Here is a 14,053-nt window from a genome sequence, read left to right as displayed (position 1 = left end):
TGTCGAAATTGCTTTGAATGTCAGAAGGTGCCGGCTTAAATTTACTAATTAAGGTTTTACTAGATGGAATAGATTTCTAAAGTTCTGCCGAAGAATAAACCAGAGAACAGTTGGAATATATGCCGGGTAACACATCACTGAAGACGGACTCCAATACGGTCCGAAACATGTTAAGCGAAGCGGACATATAAAAATTCCTTTTGCCATATTGCCGTATATGTGTTGCAGATTTGTATATAAATAATCCGTGATCTACAGGATATAGTAGTCCGATCCGACCCGTTTCGACTTATATTTTACCTGCAATAGAAAGAAGACTTGGGAAAGTAGTATCCCGATAGCTTTACAACTGGGATAGAAAACAACGGACGGATATGTCTAGATGCTGATCAAAAGTATATATTCTTTATAAGGTCGAAGGTTTCTCCTTTTCTGCGCTGCAAACTTCTAGTTGAAATTGGGTATACCAATTGCAAGTAATAACAGGAACTTTAATTGATATGAGATTCGTTATCTGGCTCTTCAGTGCCCTTAGATTCGTAATATTTAGATTCATTAAATAAATAAGTTGATCGGGTTTCTAATCAACTAAGCGTATTTTCTAGGCGAAGGCTATGCTCGGGATCTCACTGGCCGCATTCTTCTGGATAAATATCTTCAGGGCTCTCTCAAAGTTCCACTCGGCTTCTTCAACAATCGAAGTGCACCAAGTTGAAATGAGCCCGGTAACCTCTTGAAACAATAGCAGTTTGTGATCCTTGACATCCAGGGAGTCCTCTTCCACCGAACGCTCACTGGGATCCGGGTAATGCACACTGAAGGCGTTCTGGATCATAATTTTCGAGGGATTCGTAATGTGTAGAATTTCGTTTGTGATCTTTAGGCGGCGAGCTCTTTTACCCAAGCCCTGGAATGTTGAACAGTTCTAAAAAAGTTCTAGATGGTACTTTTTTTTCCTCACTTACCAGGCCCTCCTCATCGAACTTGACTATGAACTTGCGGCTGAAGCCCAAAAGGACACCGCCGATGTCAGGCCTGTTACCATGACTGTTCTTCGTGATCGGCGGCTCATCGCGTAGCAAACCAGTCACGTAAATAGCAGCCGATTTGCCATCATAGTGCATTACGTCCGTCTGCAGGGAGTGGTAGTCGTGGCTGACCCCTGGCAGTTGGAACAGAATATCCAAGATCTCGTTAGTGCCGATGTAGACGCTATTGGAAGCCCTCGAGAAGTCCTTGTTGTAAAGATTTCGCCCGTGCTTGTTGTACTTTGCTGTTTGTGGATTGGATTATTATAAGATATCCCCAGTATTAGGAGCAATATATACCGATGCGGGGCAGGATCTGGCGGGTTTGGTGATTTTGAACAACGCCATAGTTGCAAGTTAAGGTGAAGATCGAGTTGTCAGAATAATACTTGGTAAGATCGCCACGAAGGTCATCGCTCTCAAACTCCCGCAAATAGTTTTTGATGAAAACCTGGCCAACCAACTCATAGGCGCCAATGTCACAAAGGAAGTTCTTCTGCACCGATTGTCCAGGATTCGTCTGCAGGTCCACGCCATCCAAGGTGGTCAGCTGCGGAAACACCTGCTTAACCGCCCGAACGTACTCACTGGGCAGACTGTAGTTGCGGCAAAGTGGGTTCCCGTGAAGTACCAGAGATTTGAGAGGCAGATTGCCAAGAAACCTGATCAATTCCAGGTCGTGCACCCAGTTGTGGCTCAGATCAACGGCACGCAGGGAGCCCATTTGCGTTAGGACACCCACTTTCTCCACGGACAGGATCTTATTGCGGCACAAGCGGATCTCCGAGCAGGTGGTCATGAATTGCCGCGATGCCACCGACAGTACGTGCGCCAAAATCTTCGACGAGCTTAGTGACACCACCACGTCCTGCAGGCTCTTGTTGTACTGGAACCGCTCCAGGTTGAGCAGCCGGTTCTGGGGCACATAACACAGCGATACTGCCTTCTGTATGCACTTCTCCGGATCGACATGATGCTGCTTAAACGTGCTCACGTTCATTCGCAGGTAGTAGCGAAAGATCCGACCATCCGGCGGTATCGACATCTCCAGATTGCAACTGTTTACCAAGTGTTCAATCTGATCGAAGCAGTTGCGCACGAGGAAAACGTGATCCGTGTTGATGTACTAATTAGGATGAAATAGATTTGTTAGCCAGGAGCTGGTGGGGAAAAGGATTCGCACACCCACCTTATAGTAGCAGGGATAAAACTCGCTCAGAGACGGATGCAGCATAATAAAGAAAAAGTCGAAGAGCGCCTCCTTGCTGAACTCCTGATTGGGATCGGGTATCTATTAAGGATGATCCATATGTGTGAGTTATCTTGATCGGTTATTATAGTCGTGGGATAGTAAAACCAAACATATGTGGGTATTTTTCGGCTTGACTTCCGCACCATTTTGCTGACATATTGCAGTCCCAGGGATTCCCCGGTCAACCCACCATAAAGGCATGCCAGTCCGGGCTGTTGGCAAACTCGGGCACTTTCCACTTGGTATTTGCATCGATCCGCGATCCATCGGACTCCAAATCTATCTCTCCATCCAGCGGCGAAAAGGACTTTTGCAGCATGTCAAAGGGCTTTCCATCCTGGGAAGAAGTTTTGTATCCATGGTGTGGAAATTTGAATGGAAATGTGTATGGTGCTTACCACCAGCGTGAAGTTATTCTTCAACGGCCTGATGCTAGCCGGAAAGTTCTCAGTCCTGATAATGGGATTATGCTCCAGGAGCAGTTCTCTGGCCCGGAATTGTTCCAGGGCGCGACACAAACGATCGGCTGACTTGATCTGCAGGCAGACTTTACAAGAGGCTTAGGAAACCAGCTGATTTTAACTCACCTTATTGCCCCTCAAATCGAGCAGGGCGTAATCCACGTTGGCGAACAGGGTCAGGGGGCGCACATTCCGGATCTGGTTGTTGGCCAATATGAATCCGTTCACCCGGAAGCGTTCGGTGTCGTTGTTGTGTATCACCTGGCAGACGGTCATCAGGATGCATGGATTGCCCAGGCTGACCACGATGTTCTTAAACTCTGGATGGTCGCCAAAGCTGCCCAAGTCTAGCAGTCCATCCACACCGTCCTTTTGGACCAGACGCTTCATTAACCCAGTAACCACCCGAGCGATGAGGAACGTCGGCGATATCTGGTTCATCTTGTATTGGGCCACGCCCAGTTGGACACTGATGGGCAACGAGCCACCTGCTCCCAGGCTGATCGTGAGTCGCTGGTTGAAGAGATTGTCGATGGCCGCCTTGCAGTTCCTCGCCAGCAGGGTGTCCGCCTTGCTCCCACGCTGAAAATTAAACAAGCTTAGACAACCCCATGCAAGGGATAGGTTGTGAGCGGTACCCACCTGATAGAATACCGGATAGAAGTCCGCACCATTTACCGCTTGGTACAGGGCATCCATAATAATCTGCTGCCTATTCGGCGAGTACTCCAGTTTACCGCGATGGTGCAGGGTGATCTCGTTCCAATGCGAGCCCGGAACCCGATCGCCGTAGCTGTCGCAGTTGCTGAAGATCGTCGTGTCCGGGTAGTCCAGCTGGATGGGCACCGTGCCATCGCCAAAGTCCAGCAGTCGCATCTGGGACGGCATTGCTGAGGACTATTAGATCGCACGATTTCTCACTTGTATTTCAAATCTTTCGCCTGTAAAAGCACTCAGGATGGTAGTGTTGGAAAATGGCGGTTTCAAAAGTTTAGTCCTAACCTAAATGTTAGTTTCGGCGAAGACCAAGTCTAGATACCCTTCCAGTTACAAAAGGAATTGGAAAAAACTTTTGTATGATAGTTTAACCATAAAATATTTATATAAGATATATAGGGGTTAAAATATATTATTCTAATGCACAAAAGAAACTTTCGAAGAATAGAAGTTCTTCTTCTCTTACGATCCTGAACAGGTTTGTAAGCCCTATATGCAAAGTTCGTACTATAATTAAGGAACACTCTGCAAGGGTATAGTTATTCTGTTTCAAATCCAAACAAAAATCCGAACCGTTCTCTGCGACAGTCACCGAAAAACTGACGCCCTTCAGATACCATATGGAGTTCGAACTCAATTTTCTGCCTGCCTCGGCATTTTTTCCATTAAACAACTGAAACCCGACCCCGCTAAAACGGCAATGACTCCTTAACACAACAATTTTTAATTGTTTCGTTTGCTTAATGGCTACAAGTCTTGAGAAAAGATGTAATGTGAAATGATAGATGGAATTACTTCTTGGGCGTCTTCTTCTTGGCGCTGGTGTTGGTGTTGGCCTCCTTCTTTCCCTGGTAGAGACCAGTATAGTAGCCGGACATGTACCAAGCGGTGAGCATGGCTACGAAGTCCTGCTCGGCACCATCGCCTTGGCCAGCGATCATGGGCGGCACCGGAGGCATGGGCGGCATGACCAGCCTGCCGCCCGACTTGAGATTCTTGGAAGGACCAGCAGCGGCAATGGATGACTTGTGATTTTTGAGCTGACCCGCAGGACCAGTCGAGGACTCCTCCTTCTTGGCCTCGAGGAACTGCTCGCGCCTAACCCGCTTGCCCCAGGTGGGCAAGAGGTCCAGGAGCAGCACCTCCTGCTCGTTCTCGTAGCCCAAATAGCGGATGACGCAGGTGCCCTTCTCCTCGTTGATCGACACCACGGCGCCCTCGTAGTCCAGCCCATCTATGTAGGTGGCTCGGGCGTAGTCGCCCACCTTAAAGGACATCGGTTCCTCGCTGGGAGCCCCTCCAGTGACCGAGTCATCAGCAGCTTCCTCGTCGGCGGCTGCGTTCTCCTCCTCGCGCTTGTTGGTGGAATCGGCCAGTCGGCGGGCCAGAGCTTCGCGGGCCAGTCCCACGGACTGGTCGTATGTCTTTACCAGCAGGGAGTCATCCCACACGGCGGTGTTGGCCTCTTCGGACATCTTGGGTGGCTATTCTATCAGGTCTCTCGTTCAAAAAGGAAGAAACAGGCTTCGGGTTTTTCTTTTGCGAGTTTGCAGAGTGCTGGTGAACGGTAAAAACGGCTACGTTGCACAGCACTGGCTAAAATGCAACTATCGCTTAGGGGTGGACAAATTATTACTCAAAAGAGCGCGAAATTTTAAAAATTAGGCTTGAATCCTTAATGAACATTAAAAAAGAAGACTTCGAGGCAGGACTATACTTTTGGTCCTTTAGGAAAACATGGAATATTTTCCTTCTAGCGCCGGAGAATTTAGCTACTTCCAAAAACTTATTCAAAATGAAAACTAAGAAAAACTCAAGAAGTACCATCCAAAAGTAAATATATGATGGCTGGCATCAACGATCGCATAATAGTGGTCAACTCCTATCAGATGTCTATCCGTGAATTTGGACAACTATCGAAATTGCGTTCAACTAAGAAAAAGAAAGCTCCAAAAAATTTGCAGAACTTTTAATATTAATTTTTTTTTTAACTATCTGAAATAAAATTATTTTATTTTTACAATGGAAAATCTAGTGCCATATCCTGGTTTTGTTATAAGCTGAGAACAAAGAACACATTTTTTAAAATTTTAAAATTTCGACGGAACGATAATATAAATTGTCATCGGTATCGAACCCACGATAGTTTTGAACACTGTTCACATCTCTAATACAACATAAACAAACCATTTCGACCCGATTTGAGAATAAATCTAACTTATTTCTGTAACCCGCTCGAACGGGGAAGCCCAATAAATCTTTTACTTCTCCCAACAGAAAGTAACTGAATATACAAGGAAACATAACTATTTTTGTATCTGGCTGTCAATATTCTTCATACGAATGTAAGTTTGGGATATAGTTTAGATCCAGGTATAAATTTATTACTCCGTTTCAGAGCTATGGGGTCTTCAGTGTGCCGTGTTTGTCTGGCAAATTCCGAGAATATGATCAATATTTTCGATGTGATAGAAAGAAATCCAATTTCGACTATGCTTTCTGAGTGTACCGGATTTAAAGTTCAGAAAGGTGACCGGTGTCCAGAAAATATTTGCACATCCTGCCTGCAGGATGTAAAAGTTGCGTTTAAGCTTAAGAAAACATACGAAAGGAGTCGCCAGATCTACAGCCAGTTAAATAGGGATTCATTGGAGGACGACATACTCGAGGAATCAAACACTGAAGAAGGAGGTCTTGAGTATGTTAGCCAAGTTAAAGAAGAAAGCGATGATCTTCAATGTAAGGAGGATTCACTTAGCTACCTTTGCCAAGTAAAGAACGAACCACTTGAAGAAGACATGCTTGAGGAGCAGCACAGTCCCTTATCAGAGGACAATATCGATCAGTGCGATAGCCAAGTGAAGATCGAGCAAACAATATATGATGGATCCGATGAGGACCATGATTCTGTTGATAATGAAAGTAAGATATATAGTCCGAATAAATGCCCACAGTGTCCAAAGACTTGCAAATCAAAATCTGATCTTAAGCGACACTACCGCAGCCACACAAGAGAACCATTTCGCTGCTCCGTTTGCTCAAAGATTTTTGCAAATAGAGCGAATCTTTTAAGGCATTTCGTTATCCACACGGGAGAACGGCCTTTCGAGTGCTCCCGATGTCCAAAGACGTTCACCCAGGCCGCAAATCTTCAGATACACATGCGACTCCACACAGGAGAACGTCCTTTCCAGTGCTCCTATTGCTCTAAAACCTATACTTTAAATTCACATCTTCAGGTACACCTTAAAACCCACACGGAAGGGCAGTTCCAGTGCTCTCAATGCTCAGACATGTTTAATAATGGATCAGATCTTATGTTACACGAGCGACTGCACGCAAGAGACCAACCACTAAGTTGTACCCACTGCTCAAAGGTTTATATAAGGGAGTCACATCTTCGGAAACACTTGCTAACCCACCCAGAAGAACAAAATTATAAGTGTACCCACTGCTCAAAAATGTTCTCAGACGATTCCGTTTTTCAAAAACACTTACGAACCCACGAAGAGGGCAACATCGATCAGTGCGATAGCCAAATGAAGATCCAGGAAACAAAAGACGATGGAACTGATGCCATTAATAAAGACCACGGTCTTCTTAATAATGAAATTAATCCTTATAGTCCGCATAAATGCACGCATTGTCCGAAGATTTGTATATCAAAATCAGATCTTAAGCGACACTTGCGGAGCCACAAAAGAGAACCGTTCCAGTGCTCCGTTTGCTCTAAGATTTTTGCGAATGGTGCTAATCTTTCAAGGCATTTGGTTATCCACACAGGAGAACGGCCTTTCAAGTGCTCCCGATGTCCAAAGGCGTTCACCCAGGCGGCAAATCTTCAGATACACATGAGACTCCACACAGGAGAACGTCCTTTCCAGTGCTCCCTTTGCTCTAAGACGTATACTTTAAATTCCCATCTTCAGGTACACCTTAAAACCCACACGGAAGGGCAGTTCCAGTGTTCTCAGTGCTCAGAAATTTTTGAAAATGGAACAGATCTTATGTTACACGAGCAACTGCACGCAAAAGACCAACCACTAAGTTGTACCCACTGCGCAAAGGTCTATATAAAGGAGTCGCATCTTCGGAAACACCTGCTAACCCACTCAGAAGAACAAAATTATAAGTGTACCCACTGCCCAAAAACTTTCTCAGACGACGCCATTTTTCAAAAACATTTACGAACCCACAAAGAAACACGAACTTTCCAATGCTCCCTTTGCACAAAGGCTTTTACAAGTGGTTCCAATCTTTCAAGGCATTTTGTTACCCACACAGGAGAACGGCCTTTCAAGTGCTCCCGATGTCCAAAGGCGTTTAGGCAGGCTGCATATCTTAGGATACACATGCGACTCCACACAGGAGAACGCCCATTCCAGTGCTCCCATTGCTCTAGGTTTTACACCACGAATTCGCATCTTCAAATACACCTGAAAAGTCACAAAGAATAATAATTTTCAGAGCTTCGAGAGGCGAAGCCTTTTTCCTTGCAAATGCACGTAGGTGCCAACACAGGATTTATACGTAAGTATATTTATAGAGTACTTATCATAATATCTAAAAAAGATTTCACGCCTGATTTGTTATTGCGCCCTAGGCGGTACATTACATTTAAAAAATAAACTATTTTAAAAGACCTGTAAAGTAACAATAAGGAAACACCAGATTTTAAAATTTATTTAATTAAATTTTTAAAGAAAAAATCCTTAGTTTCGTTGAACTTTGTTTTCAGAAATCTCTTTTAGACATAGGGAAATTGCCAAATAACTGAAGGGCAGTAATATTTGTCATCATAATTTGCAGGGAACTGCCTAATCCGCCAAGATTTGGAAACCTTTTTGGAACTCCCTGCGATAACAACAATCGATAGGTCCACGTAAACATCGAATGCACCACCTCCACGGCTGCTCGACGGCCATTGTCATCTCTAAAAAAAAGCGAAAATCATCTTGCTTGCGGAATCTGCGAAAATAAATTTAGCTAAAAACAAACGAACAATGGCCACCGTGGAAGCCCTCTACAAGGAACTGACCGCCGAGTGGGCGAAGCGGCCACCGAACACCGTTAAGTGCGGCCAGCTGCTGGATCAATTGAAAGTGGCCCTGGTGAAGATGGCCTTCCTGCCCACGGATGGAAACGACGCCCAGAGCTCTAAGAAGCAACTTATCCTGGCTAGAAGCGTGCTCGAGGTGGCCGTGGAGCACAGCGTGCTCAGCAAGGACCTGCTCGCCTTCGAGCGCTACATGGCGCAGCTGAAGTGCTACTACTACGACTATGCCAAGATCATTGGCGAATCGGAAAGCAAGTACAAGCTGCTTGGGCTCAATCTGCTGTACCTGCTGTCGGGCAATCGGGTCTCTGACTTTCACACGGAACTGGAGCTGCTCTCCGTGGATGTAATCCAGCACAACCAGTTCATCCGGCCGATTCTGGCCCTTGAGCAGTACATCATGGAGGGCCGCTACAACAAGATATTCCAGGCCAAGTCGACGGTGCCCGCCGAAGTTTATAGCTACTTCATGGACCTGCTGGTGGAGACGGTGCGCGACGAGATCGGGGCCTGCATCGAGAAGTCGTATGACAAGATCTCCGCCAAGGATGCGGCCAAACGGCTCAACCTGCGCGTCCCCGACGAGATCAAGGCTTTTGGCGAGAAGCGCCAATGGAAGCTGGAGGCCAGCGGCGACTACAGCTTTACCGACCGCAGCGTCAAGCCCAAGGAGCTGCTGCCCTCCGAGGAACTGGCCGAGCAGGTGCTCAGCTACGCCCGCGACCTCGAGATGATAGTCTAAGTATAATATCGCCAGAGTAAGGTTAAGAAAACAGTTCTAAAGCGTTGAATACCACAATTTTGTATGATACCACGTATCTATTTAAAAAATAAAGTAAAACTAGCTTCTCTGTAAATCGCAGTCTTTGAGTTTGTTTGGTTAGCAGTCATCAAATCAATGGTGTTTTTAACTTTTTTTGAAGTGCTATATATTATATTTCTTTGTTTTTAAGGAACAGTTGACAGAACTGTCCCCCAATAACGATATTTTGAAAATCTCGTGACTCGATAGAAATCACTTTTAAACTTGGTGAGACCGTTTTCGACCCCACTGGAGTAGGGATTAGTGCAACCCCCTGCGACGGCCACACCAGCGCGAACGACAAAAATTTTCGCTCCGCGAATATTTGTAAAATACATTGCTTAAAAAGCAAATAGAGGAAATTATAGTATAATCCACGCCATGGCCTGCAACGCTAGCAAGACGTCGCTCCTGCGCGCCATCGCCGTAAGTCTCGACTTAACCAACAAAAAGTTACGGCAGCGTATCTCGTAAACGGGGAGGCTCGTGTTACGTAAAACACCCAAAGTTGCCATCTAAACAAAGTGGAATATATCCAGAATTATGACAATCCCATTCCGTTCTCCTGCAGAAACGAGGCTACGCCACCTGCCCACGTCCCGTCGGTGACCTGTCCGCCGTGAACGTCAAGGTGCTGGAGAACAAACTGGTGGTGGCCACCGCCGATGCCACTCTTCCCGTTTCGCGCGTGTCCCTGGTGCTGGGGTGAGTCCATCGACCAGAAACCGATCGAGCAAATAGGATCCTAATCCATTAATTGCAGAGCCGGATCCCGGAACGAGGCCTACGACACCCAGGGCGCCTCGCACCTGCTCCGATTGGCCGGAGGTCTGAGTACCCAGAACTCCTCCGCCTTCGCCATCGCCCGCAACATTCAGCAGGTGGGCGGCACCTTGACCACATGGGGCGACCGCGAGGTAGTCGGCTACACGGTGACCACCACGGCCGACAACGCCGAGACTGGACTGCGCTACCTGCAGGACCTGCTGCAGCCCGCCTTCAAGCCCTGGGAGCTGGCCGACAACGCCAAGACTGTGGTTAACCAGCTGAACGCCGTCTCCACGGAGGTAAGACCACCCATAACATCTACTTAGGAAAATATATATTTTGCAGTGCATGGGGGGTAGTAACTCGAACATTAGTATGAATAATATATAGCGAACTATAAAAACTAACATTTACTGAACCATTCCTTTTTCTTCGCAGCAACGTGCCATCGAGTTGGTGCACAAGGCCGCCTTCCGCAACGGCCTGGGCAACTCCATCTACTCGCCCCGCTTCCAGTTGGGCAAGCTGTCCACCGAGAGTCTGCTGCACTATGTGGCCCAGACCTTCGCCGCCGGCCGTGCCGCCGTCGTGGGCGTGGGCATCGACAACAACACTCTGGCAGGCTTTGCCCAGACCCTGCAGTTCCCCAGCGGCGGCGGCAAGGCTGCCTCCGCTAACTGGTATGGTGGAGACGCCCGCAAGGACACTTCTGGCCACCGTGCCGTCGTCGCAGTGGCTGGACAGGGCGGCGCCGCTTCAAACCAGAAGGAGGCGCTGGCTTTCGCTATCCTGGAGCAGGCTGTCGGCGCCAAGGCAGCCACCAAGCGCGGAACCTCGGCCGGACTCCTCGGCGAGGCCGTCAACTGCGCCGGCGGCTCTGGTGTCATCGTTAAGGCTGTAAACGCCAGCTACTCGGACGCCGGTCTGTTCGGTTTCGTTGTCTCCGCCGATTCCAAGGACATTGGCAAGACCGTGGAGTTCCTGGTGCGTGGGCTGAAGTCCGCTTCGGTGTCCGACAAGGATGTGGCCCGCGGCAAGGCTCTGCTGAAGGCGCGCATCATCTCGCGGTACTCGTCGGATGGTGGTTTGATCAAGGAGATCGGTCGCCAGGCGGCGCTCACCCGGAATGTGTTGGAGGCGGACGCCCTGCTCAGCGCCATCGATGGCATCTCGCAGTCGCAGGTCCAGGAGGCGGCCAAGAAGGTGGGCAGCTCCAAGCTGGCCGTCGGCGCCATCGGCCACCTGGCCGGCGTGCCCTACGCCTCCGATTTGGCTTAAGTAGATAAACACCTGTACATCTGTTAACCGTAATGTAACGACTAAATAAACCTGTTGAAGGGAACGATCCGCGAACGTAGATACTTATAAATCCTATTTTAATTGGTGTATACATAAATAATCAAACTTTGGGTTAACGACAGATAGACATTCCACGCAGGTCATAATATAAAGCAATGACTTTTAACAAACTGGAATAGATGGTGGCCACTAGACGACGACCACGACGATGATGGCCACAAACAAGGCGATGATGACCAGCCAGTAGCCCCAGGTGCTGTCCCGCCGGTTGACCTGACCAATGCTCTGGGTCTCCCGCTGCACGCCCGTCTCCACGCGGTCCATGGCATTGGCCAGATTGTCCAGGATGTCTGCGAAGAAAGAGGAATGAGCAATGGCTGCGCAGCGATTGGGGCATACCCACTGTTTTGGTCCTCCACTTCGTTGCCCAGTTGGGTAGCCAGTTGGCGCTGCCTGGACAATGTGGCTGAAAGAACCTCGAGGCCCTGGTTCTGCTGTTCCAGCATTTCGATCTTTCGCTGCTTCAGGGTCTCCACATCCAAGGTAGAACTACTTTGACCCGGGGCGAGAGCCTGATCCTGCCAAGCAGAGGTTGAGGCGGCGGCTAGGACATTGGAGCGGGTGCTGTTGGCGAATTTCTCGCGGATCTCGCGAAGCTGCGAGGTGAGTCGGTCCCAGTCGATACGCCTCTGCTGAAGTTCCTCCTCGGGGCTCGTCTCCCAGGTGATGGCGTTGTCCAGCACCACCTTCAGGTGCTTCATGTCCTTTTCCAGTTGCTCCAATCCGGACGTTATGCTGCCCGTGAGTTGGACGTACTGGCTCGCCTTCGGATTTAGCTGCTGGCGCTGATTGAGGTACACGAGCAGCTGGTGGCGCAGTCGCTCGCAGCCCTCGTACTCGATGTCCCAGGAATCATGATCCACTAGAGCCATTGGTTCGTCTTAGCTGAGCTGTACTGTTCTGTGCTGTGAGTAATGTAATTATCAAAAAAACAAAACTGCGCCTCAAGGAAGCCACACAACAACAACAAAAAACAGGGCGACAGCTGACTGCTGGCAATTCGAGAGAACGGTCATACCAATCGTAAAGAGCTTTGATATTGTTTTTATTTCAAGCAACATAAGTTTTTAAAAATTGTATATCAGCAAGTGCGTATATTGCAATATGTTAACAAATATCACATAAATTCTAATTTAAGAAATATGTAATGAAAATTTGGTATACGAATACATTTAATTTACTAAAAATTATGTTTAAAAACTATTTCATATAAAATGTAATACAAAAGATAATGGAAAATACCCCTTTTTATCTTTCATAATTTGTTTACAAGAAACGTGATTATTATGCAAAAATTCTTTCACTAGTGATCATGTTGTTCTGCTGAGCACCCCCAATGTTCGGGTTTACATCTTAAAGTATTCAGTATGTAAACATAATAGGAATCCATTTCAAAAGTATAATCTGGTCACTCGGAAAATTGTCAATATTATGTAGTTCGATATTTGTTCCCAAATTATTCTCCAAAATGAAAATGTTTACAAAATTACTTCCCATTTTTTGTCTGTATGGTGGCCGCAGAACTTACTCCATGTGCTGCAAAGTCTATTCTATCCCCACAAGTACTAAAACTTTCACTGGACCCTTGCTGAAGGCTCCAAAATTTTGTTTACAGGCAAGAGGTTTTGGAACCCATATTGTTATTCGGCGTTCTAATGACCGATTCTTCATCGACATTGGGGAACAGCGAGCTGAGTTACTGTACTCCATAAGCGATGGAGTAATGACCATTAAGAGCACCCAGGTTCCGAAGGAGTTGGGAGGACACGGCATCGGAAAGCTGTTGGCGAAGGCGGCACTGGACTTTGCATTGCTAAATGGGCACTTCATTGTTATCAAGTGCAGATTTGTGCAGCACTATATTGACAAATATGAGCCACAATACGCGAAGTACATATTGAATTAAGAATACAAATATTTTGAAATTGTAAAAATTAGCAAGGTAAAAAGAAATGAAATAAAAAGCCAACTTAGACATGGTTCTAAATAAATTATGTCTAAGCTGTGCACCGAAATAGTCGTTATATGAGAATTTCACTGGGTTGCAATAGTAATGGCGACTTTCCCAAACAAATTATACTAGGCAGAAGAATAATCATTTTTCTATTAGAAGATTTTTCGAACTAAACATTATCCTTAAATTATTTGAAATAATAATTGGAAATTACCAAATTCAAAAATTATGAACTTTTGCCTATGATCATTTTTAAAATATACCAGCTATAAGTGTGCCCAGCTCGTGCCTAGCAATGGACCTTGCCAGACTGCGCCTACCCACGCATATACGATAGTTGTGACCGGCACAGGACCATCACACAATTCACCCACACACGCATGCCTTCCGATACGATAGCTGTGACTCTAAGACTGAAAAAAGTCACTGACACTTCCACGGCGGGAAAGTAATATTTCTGAGGGGACCGCATGTTGGATTCGACTTATAAATTTGATAGAATTTGGCTCCTGGGCTTCATTAACACTGGGACCAGAACTATATAGTTGATACTACACTTGTATAAATGCACCGGCACCCACCTATTTAAATTATATCGCGACTGCCCGTGACATCCCGCCAAAGCCGTGACTGGTCACTGTGAAATTATCGCGACA

The 14,053-nt window shown here is 46.8% G+C and overlaps 7 protein-coding genes across 8 annotated transcripts; 4 read left to right on the top strand and 3 right to left on the bottom strand.

Annotated features, from left to right (window-relative positions):
• Window positions 1-377: 377 nt before the first annotated feature.
• nxf2 (nuclear RNA export factor 2) lies at window positions 378-3,940 on the bottom strand. 2 transcript variants are annotated; one of them, XM_017068957.4, is made up of 9 exons: window positions 3,925-3,940; window positions 3,384-3,682; window positions 2,868-3,323; window positions 2,679-2,816; window positions 2,471-2,617; window positions 2,218-2,319; window positions 1,329-2,154; window positions 966-1,273; window positions 378-907 (listed from the first exon to the last, which is right to left on the bottom strand). In XM_017068957.4, exons 2-9 carry the CDS (start codon window positions 3,627-3,629, stop codon window positions 602-604), a joined length of 2,529 nt encoding a protein of 842 aa, XP_016924446.4. In that variant the 5' UTR covers window positions 3,630-3,682; window positions 3,925-3,940; the 3' UTR covers window positions 378-601. The 2 variants fall into 2 exon arrangements, with proteins under 2 accessions (XP_016924446.4, XP_070853206.1); XM_070997105.1 differs by lacking the exon at window positions 3,925-3,940 and adding an exon at window positions 3,744-3,759.
• Window positions 3,941-4,163: 223 nt separating this feature from the next.
• Window positions 4,164-5,032, bottom strand: Smn (survival motor neuron). Its single transcript, XM_017068941.4, has one exon. The coding sequence runs from the start codon at window positions 4,931-4,933 to the stop codon at window positions 4,250-4,252; it is 684 nt and encodes a 227-aa protein (XP_016924430.4). The 5' UTR covers window positions 4,934-5,032; the 3' UTR covers window positions 4,164-4,249.
• Window positions 5,033-5,617: 585 nt separating this feature from the next.
• LOC108005644 (zinc finger protein 271) lies at window positions 5,618-8,408 on the top strand. The gene is made up of 3 exons (XM_017068958.4): window positions 5,618-5,803; window positions 5,857-7,988; window positions 8,268-8,408. Exon 2 carries the CDS (start codon window positions 5,861-5,863, stop codon window positions 7,913-7,915), a length of 2,055 nt encoding a protein of 684 aa, XP_016924447.4. The 5' UTR covers window positions 5,618-5,803; window positions 5,857-5,860; the 3' UTR covers window positions 7,916-7,988; window positions 8,268-8,408.
• Window positions 8,373-9,376, top strand: Rpn12 (regulatory particle non-ATPase 12). The gene has a single exon (XM_017068959.4). The coding sequence runs from the start codon at window positions 8,462-8,464 to the stop codon at window positions 9,254-9,256; it is 795 nt and encodes a 264-aa protein (XP_016924448.1). The 5' UTR covers window positions 8,373-8,461; the 3' UTR covers window positions 9,257-9,376.
• Window positions 9,377-9,533: 157 nt separating this feature from the next.
• Window positions 9,534-11,441, top strand: UQCR-C2 (Ubiquinol-cytochrome c reductase core protein 2). The gene is made up of 4 exons (XM_017068954.4): window positions 9,534-9,742; window positions 9,888-10,021; window positions 10,080-10,383; window positions 10,523-11,441. The coding sequence occupies exons 1-4, from the start codon at window positions 9,698-9,700 to the stop codon at window positions 11,360-11,362; spliced, it is 1,323 nt and encodes a 440-aa protein (XP_016924443.4). The 5' UTR covers window positions 9,534-9,697; the 3' UTR covers window positions 11,363-11,441.
• Syx8 (syntaxin 8) lies at window positions 11,440-12,419 on the bottom strand. The gene is made up of 2 exons (XM_017068955.4): window positions 11,787-12,419; window positions 11,440-11,733 (listed from the first exon to the last, which is right to left on the bottom strand). The coding sequence occupies exons 1-2, from the start codon at window positions 12,313-12,315 to the stop codon at window positions 11,573-11,575; spliced, it is 690 nt and encodes a 229-aa protein (XP_016924444.4). The 5' UTR covers window positions 12,316-12,419; the 3' UTR covers window positions 11,440-11,572.
• A 415-nt stretch (window positions 12,420-12,834) lies between these two features.
• On the top strand, window positions 12,835-13,463 carry LOC108005631 (uncharacterized). The gene has a single exon (XM_017068942.4). It carries the CDS (start codon window positions 12,912-12,914, stop codon window positions 13,347-13,349), a length of 438 nt encoding a protein of 145 aa, XP_016924431.3. The 5' UTR covers window positions 12,835-12,911; the 3' UTR covers window positions 13,350-13,463.
• The last annotated feature ends 590 nt before the right edge of the window (window positions 13,464-14,053 follow it).

The sequence above is a fragment of the Drosophila suzukii genome, chromosome 3, assembly GCF_043229965.1.
Source record: "Drosophila suzukii chromosome 3, CBGP_Dsuzu_IsoJpt1.0, whole genome shotgun sequence".
Lineage (NCBI taxonomy): Eukaryota > Metazoa > Arthropoda > Insecta > Diptera > Drosophilidae > Drosophila > Drosophila suzukii.
This window is presented reverse-complemented; position numbering and strand designations above follow the sequence as displayed.

What these genes read in the sequence shown, in the direction of transcription:
- nxf2 (XM_017068957.4), bottom strand. Translation starts at nt 3,629, where the DNA reads ATGCCGTCCCAGATGCGACTGCTGGACTTTGGCGATGGCACGGTGCCC. An exon ending in TTTATCCCTGCTACTATAAG is followed by an intron (nt 2,155 to 2,217) that starts GTGGGTGTGCGA and finishes CATCCTAATTAG; the next exon opens with TACATCAACACGGATCACGT. An exon ending in AGTTCGATGAGGAGGGCCTG is followed by an intron (nt 908 to 965) that starts GTAAGTGAGGAA and finishes TCAACATTCCAG; the next exon opens with GGCTTGGGTAAAAGAGCTCG.
- Smn (XM_017068941.4), bottom strand. Translation starts at nt 4,933, where the DNA reads ATGTCCGAAGAGGCCAACACCGCCGTGTGGGATGACTCCCTGCTGGTA.
- LOC108005644 (XM_017068958.4), top strand. Translation starts at nt 5,861, where the DNA reads ATGGGGTCTTCAGTGTGCCGTGTTTGTCTGGCAAATTCCGAGAATATG.
- Rpn12 (XM_017068959.4), top strand. Translation starts at nt 8,462, where the DNA reads ATGGCCACCGTGGAAGCCCTCTACAAGGAACTGACCGCCGAGTGGGCG.
- UQCR-C2 (XM_017068954.4), top strand. Translation starts at nt 9,698, where the DNA reads ATGGCCTGCAACGCTAGCAAGACGTCGCTCCTGCGCGCCATCGCC. An exon ending in CGCTCCTGCGCGCCATCGCC is followed by an intron (nt 9,743 to 9,887) that starts GTAAGTCTCGAC and finishes GTTCTCCTGCAG; the next exon opens with AAACGAGGCTACGCCACCTG. An exon ending in TGAACGCCGTCTCCACGGAG is followed by an intron (nt 10,384 to 10,522) that starts GTAAGACCACCC and finishes TTTTCTTCGCAG; the next exon opens with CAACGTGCCATCGAGTTGGT.
- Syx8 (XM_017068955.4), bottom strand. Translation starts at nt 12,315, where the DNA reads ATGGCTCTAGTGGATCATGATTCCTGGGACATCGAGTACGAGGGCTGC. An exon ending in CGAAGTGGAGGACCAAAACA is followed by an intron (nt 11,734 to 11,786) that starts GTGGGTATGCCC and finishes CTTTCTTCGCAG; the next exon opens with ACATCCTGGACAATCTGGCC.
- LOC108005631 (XM_017068942.4), top strand. Translation starts at nt 12,912, where the DNA reads ATGAAAATGTTTACAAAATTACTTCCCATTTTTTGTCTGTATGGTGGC.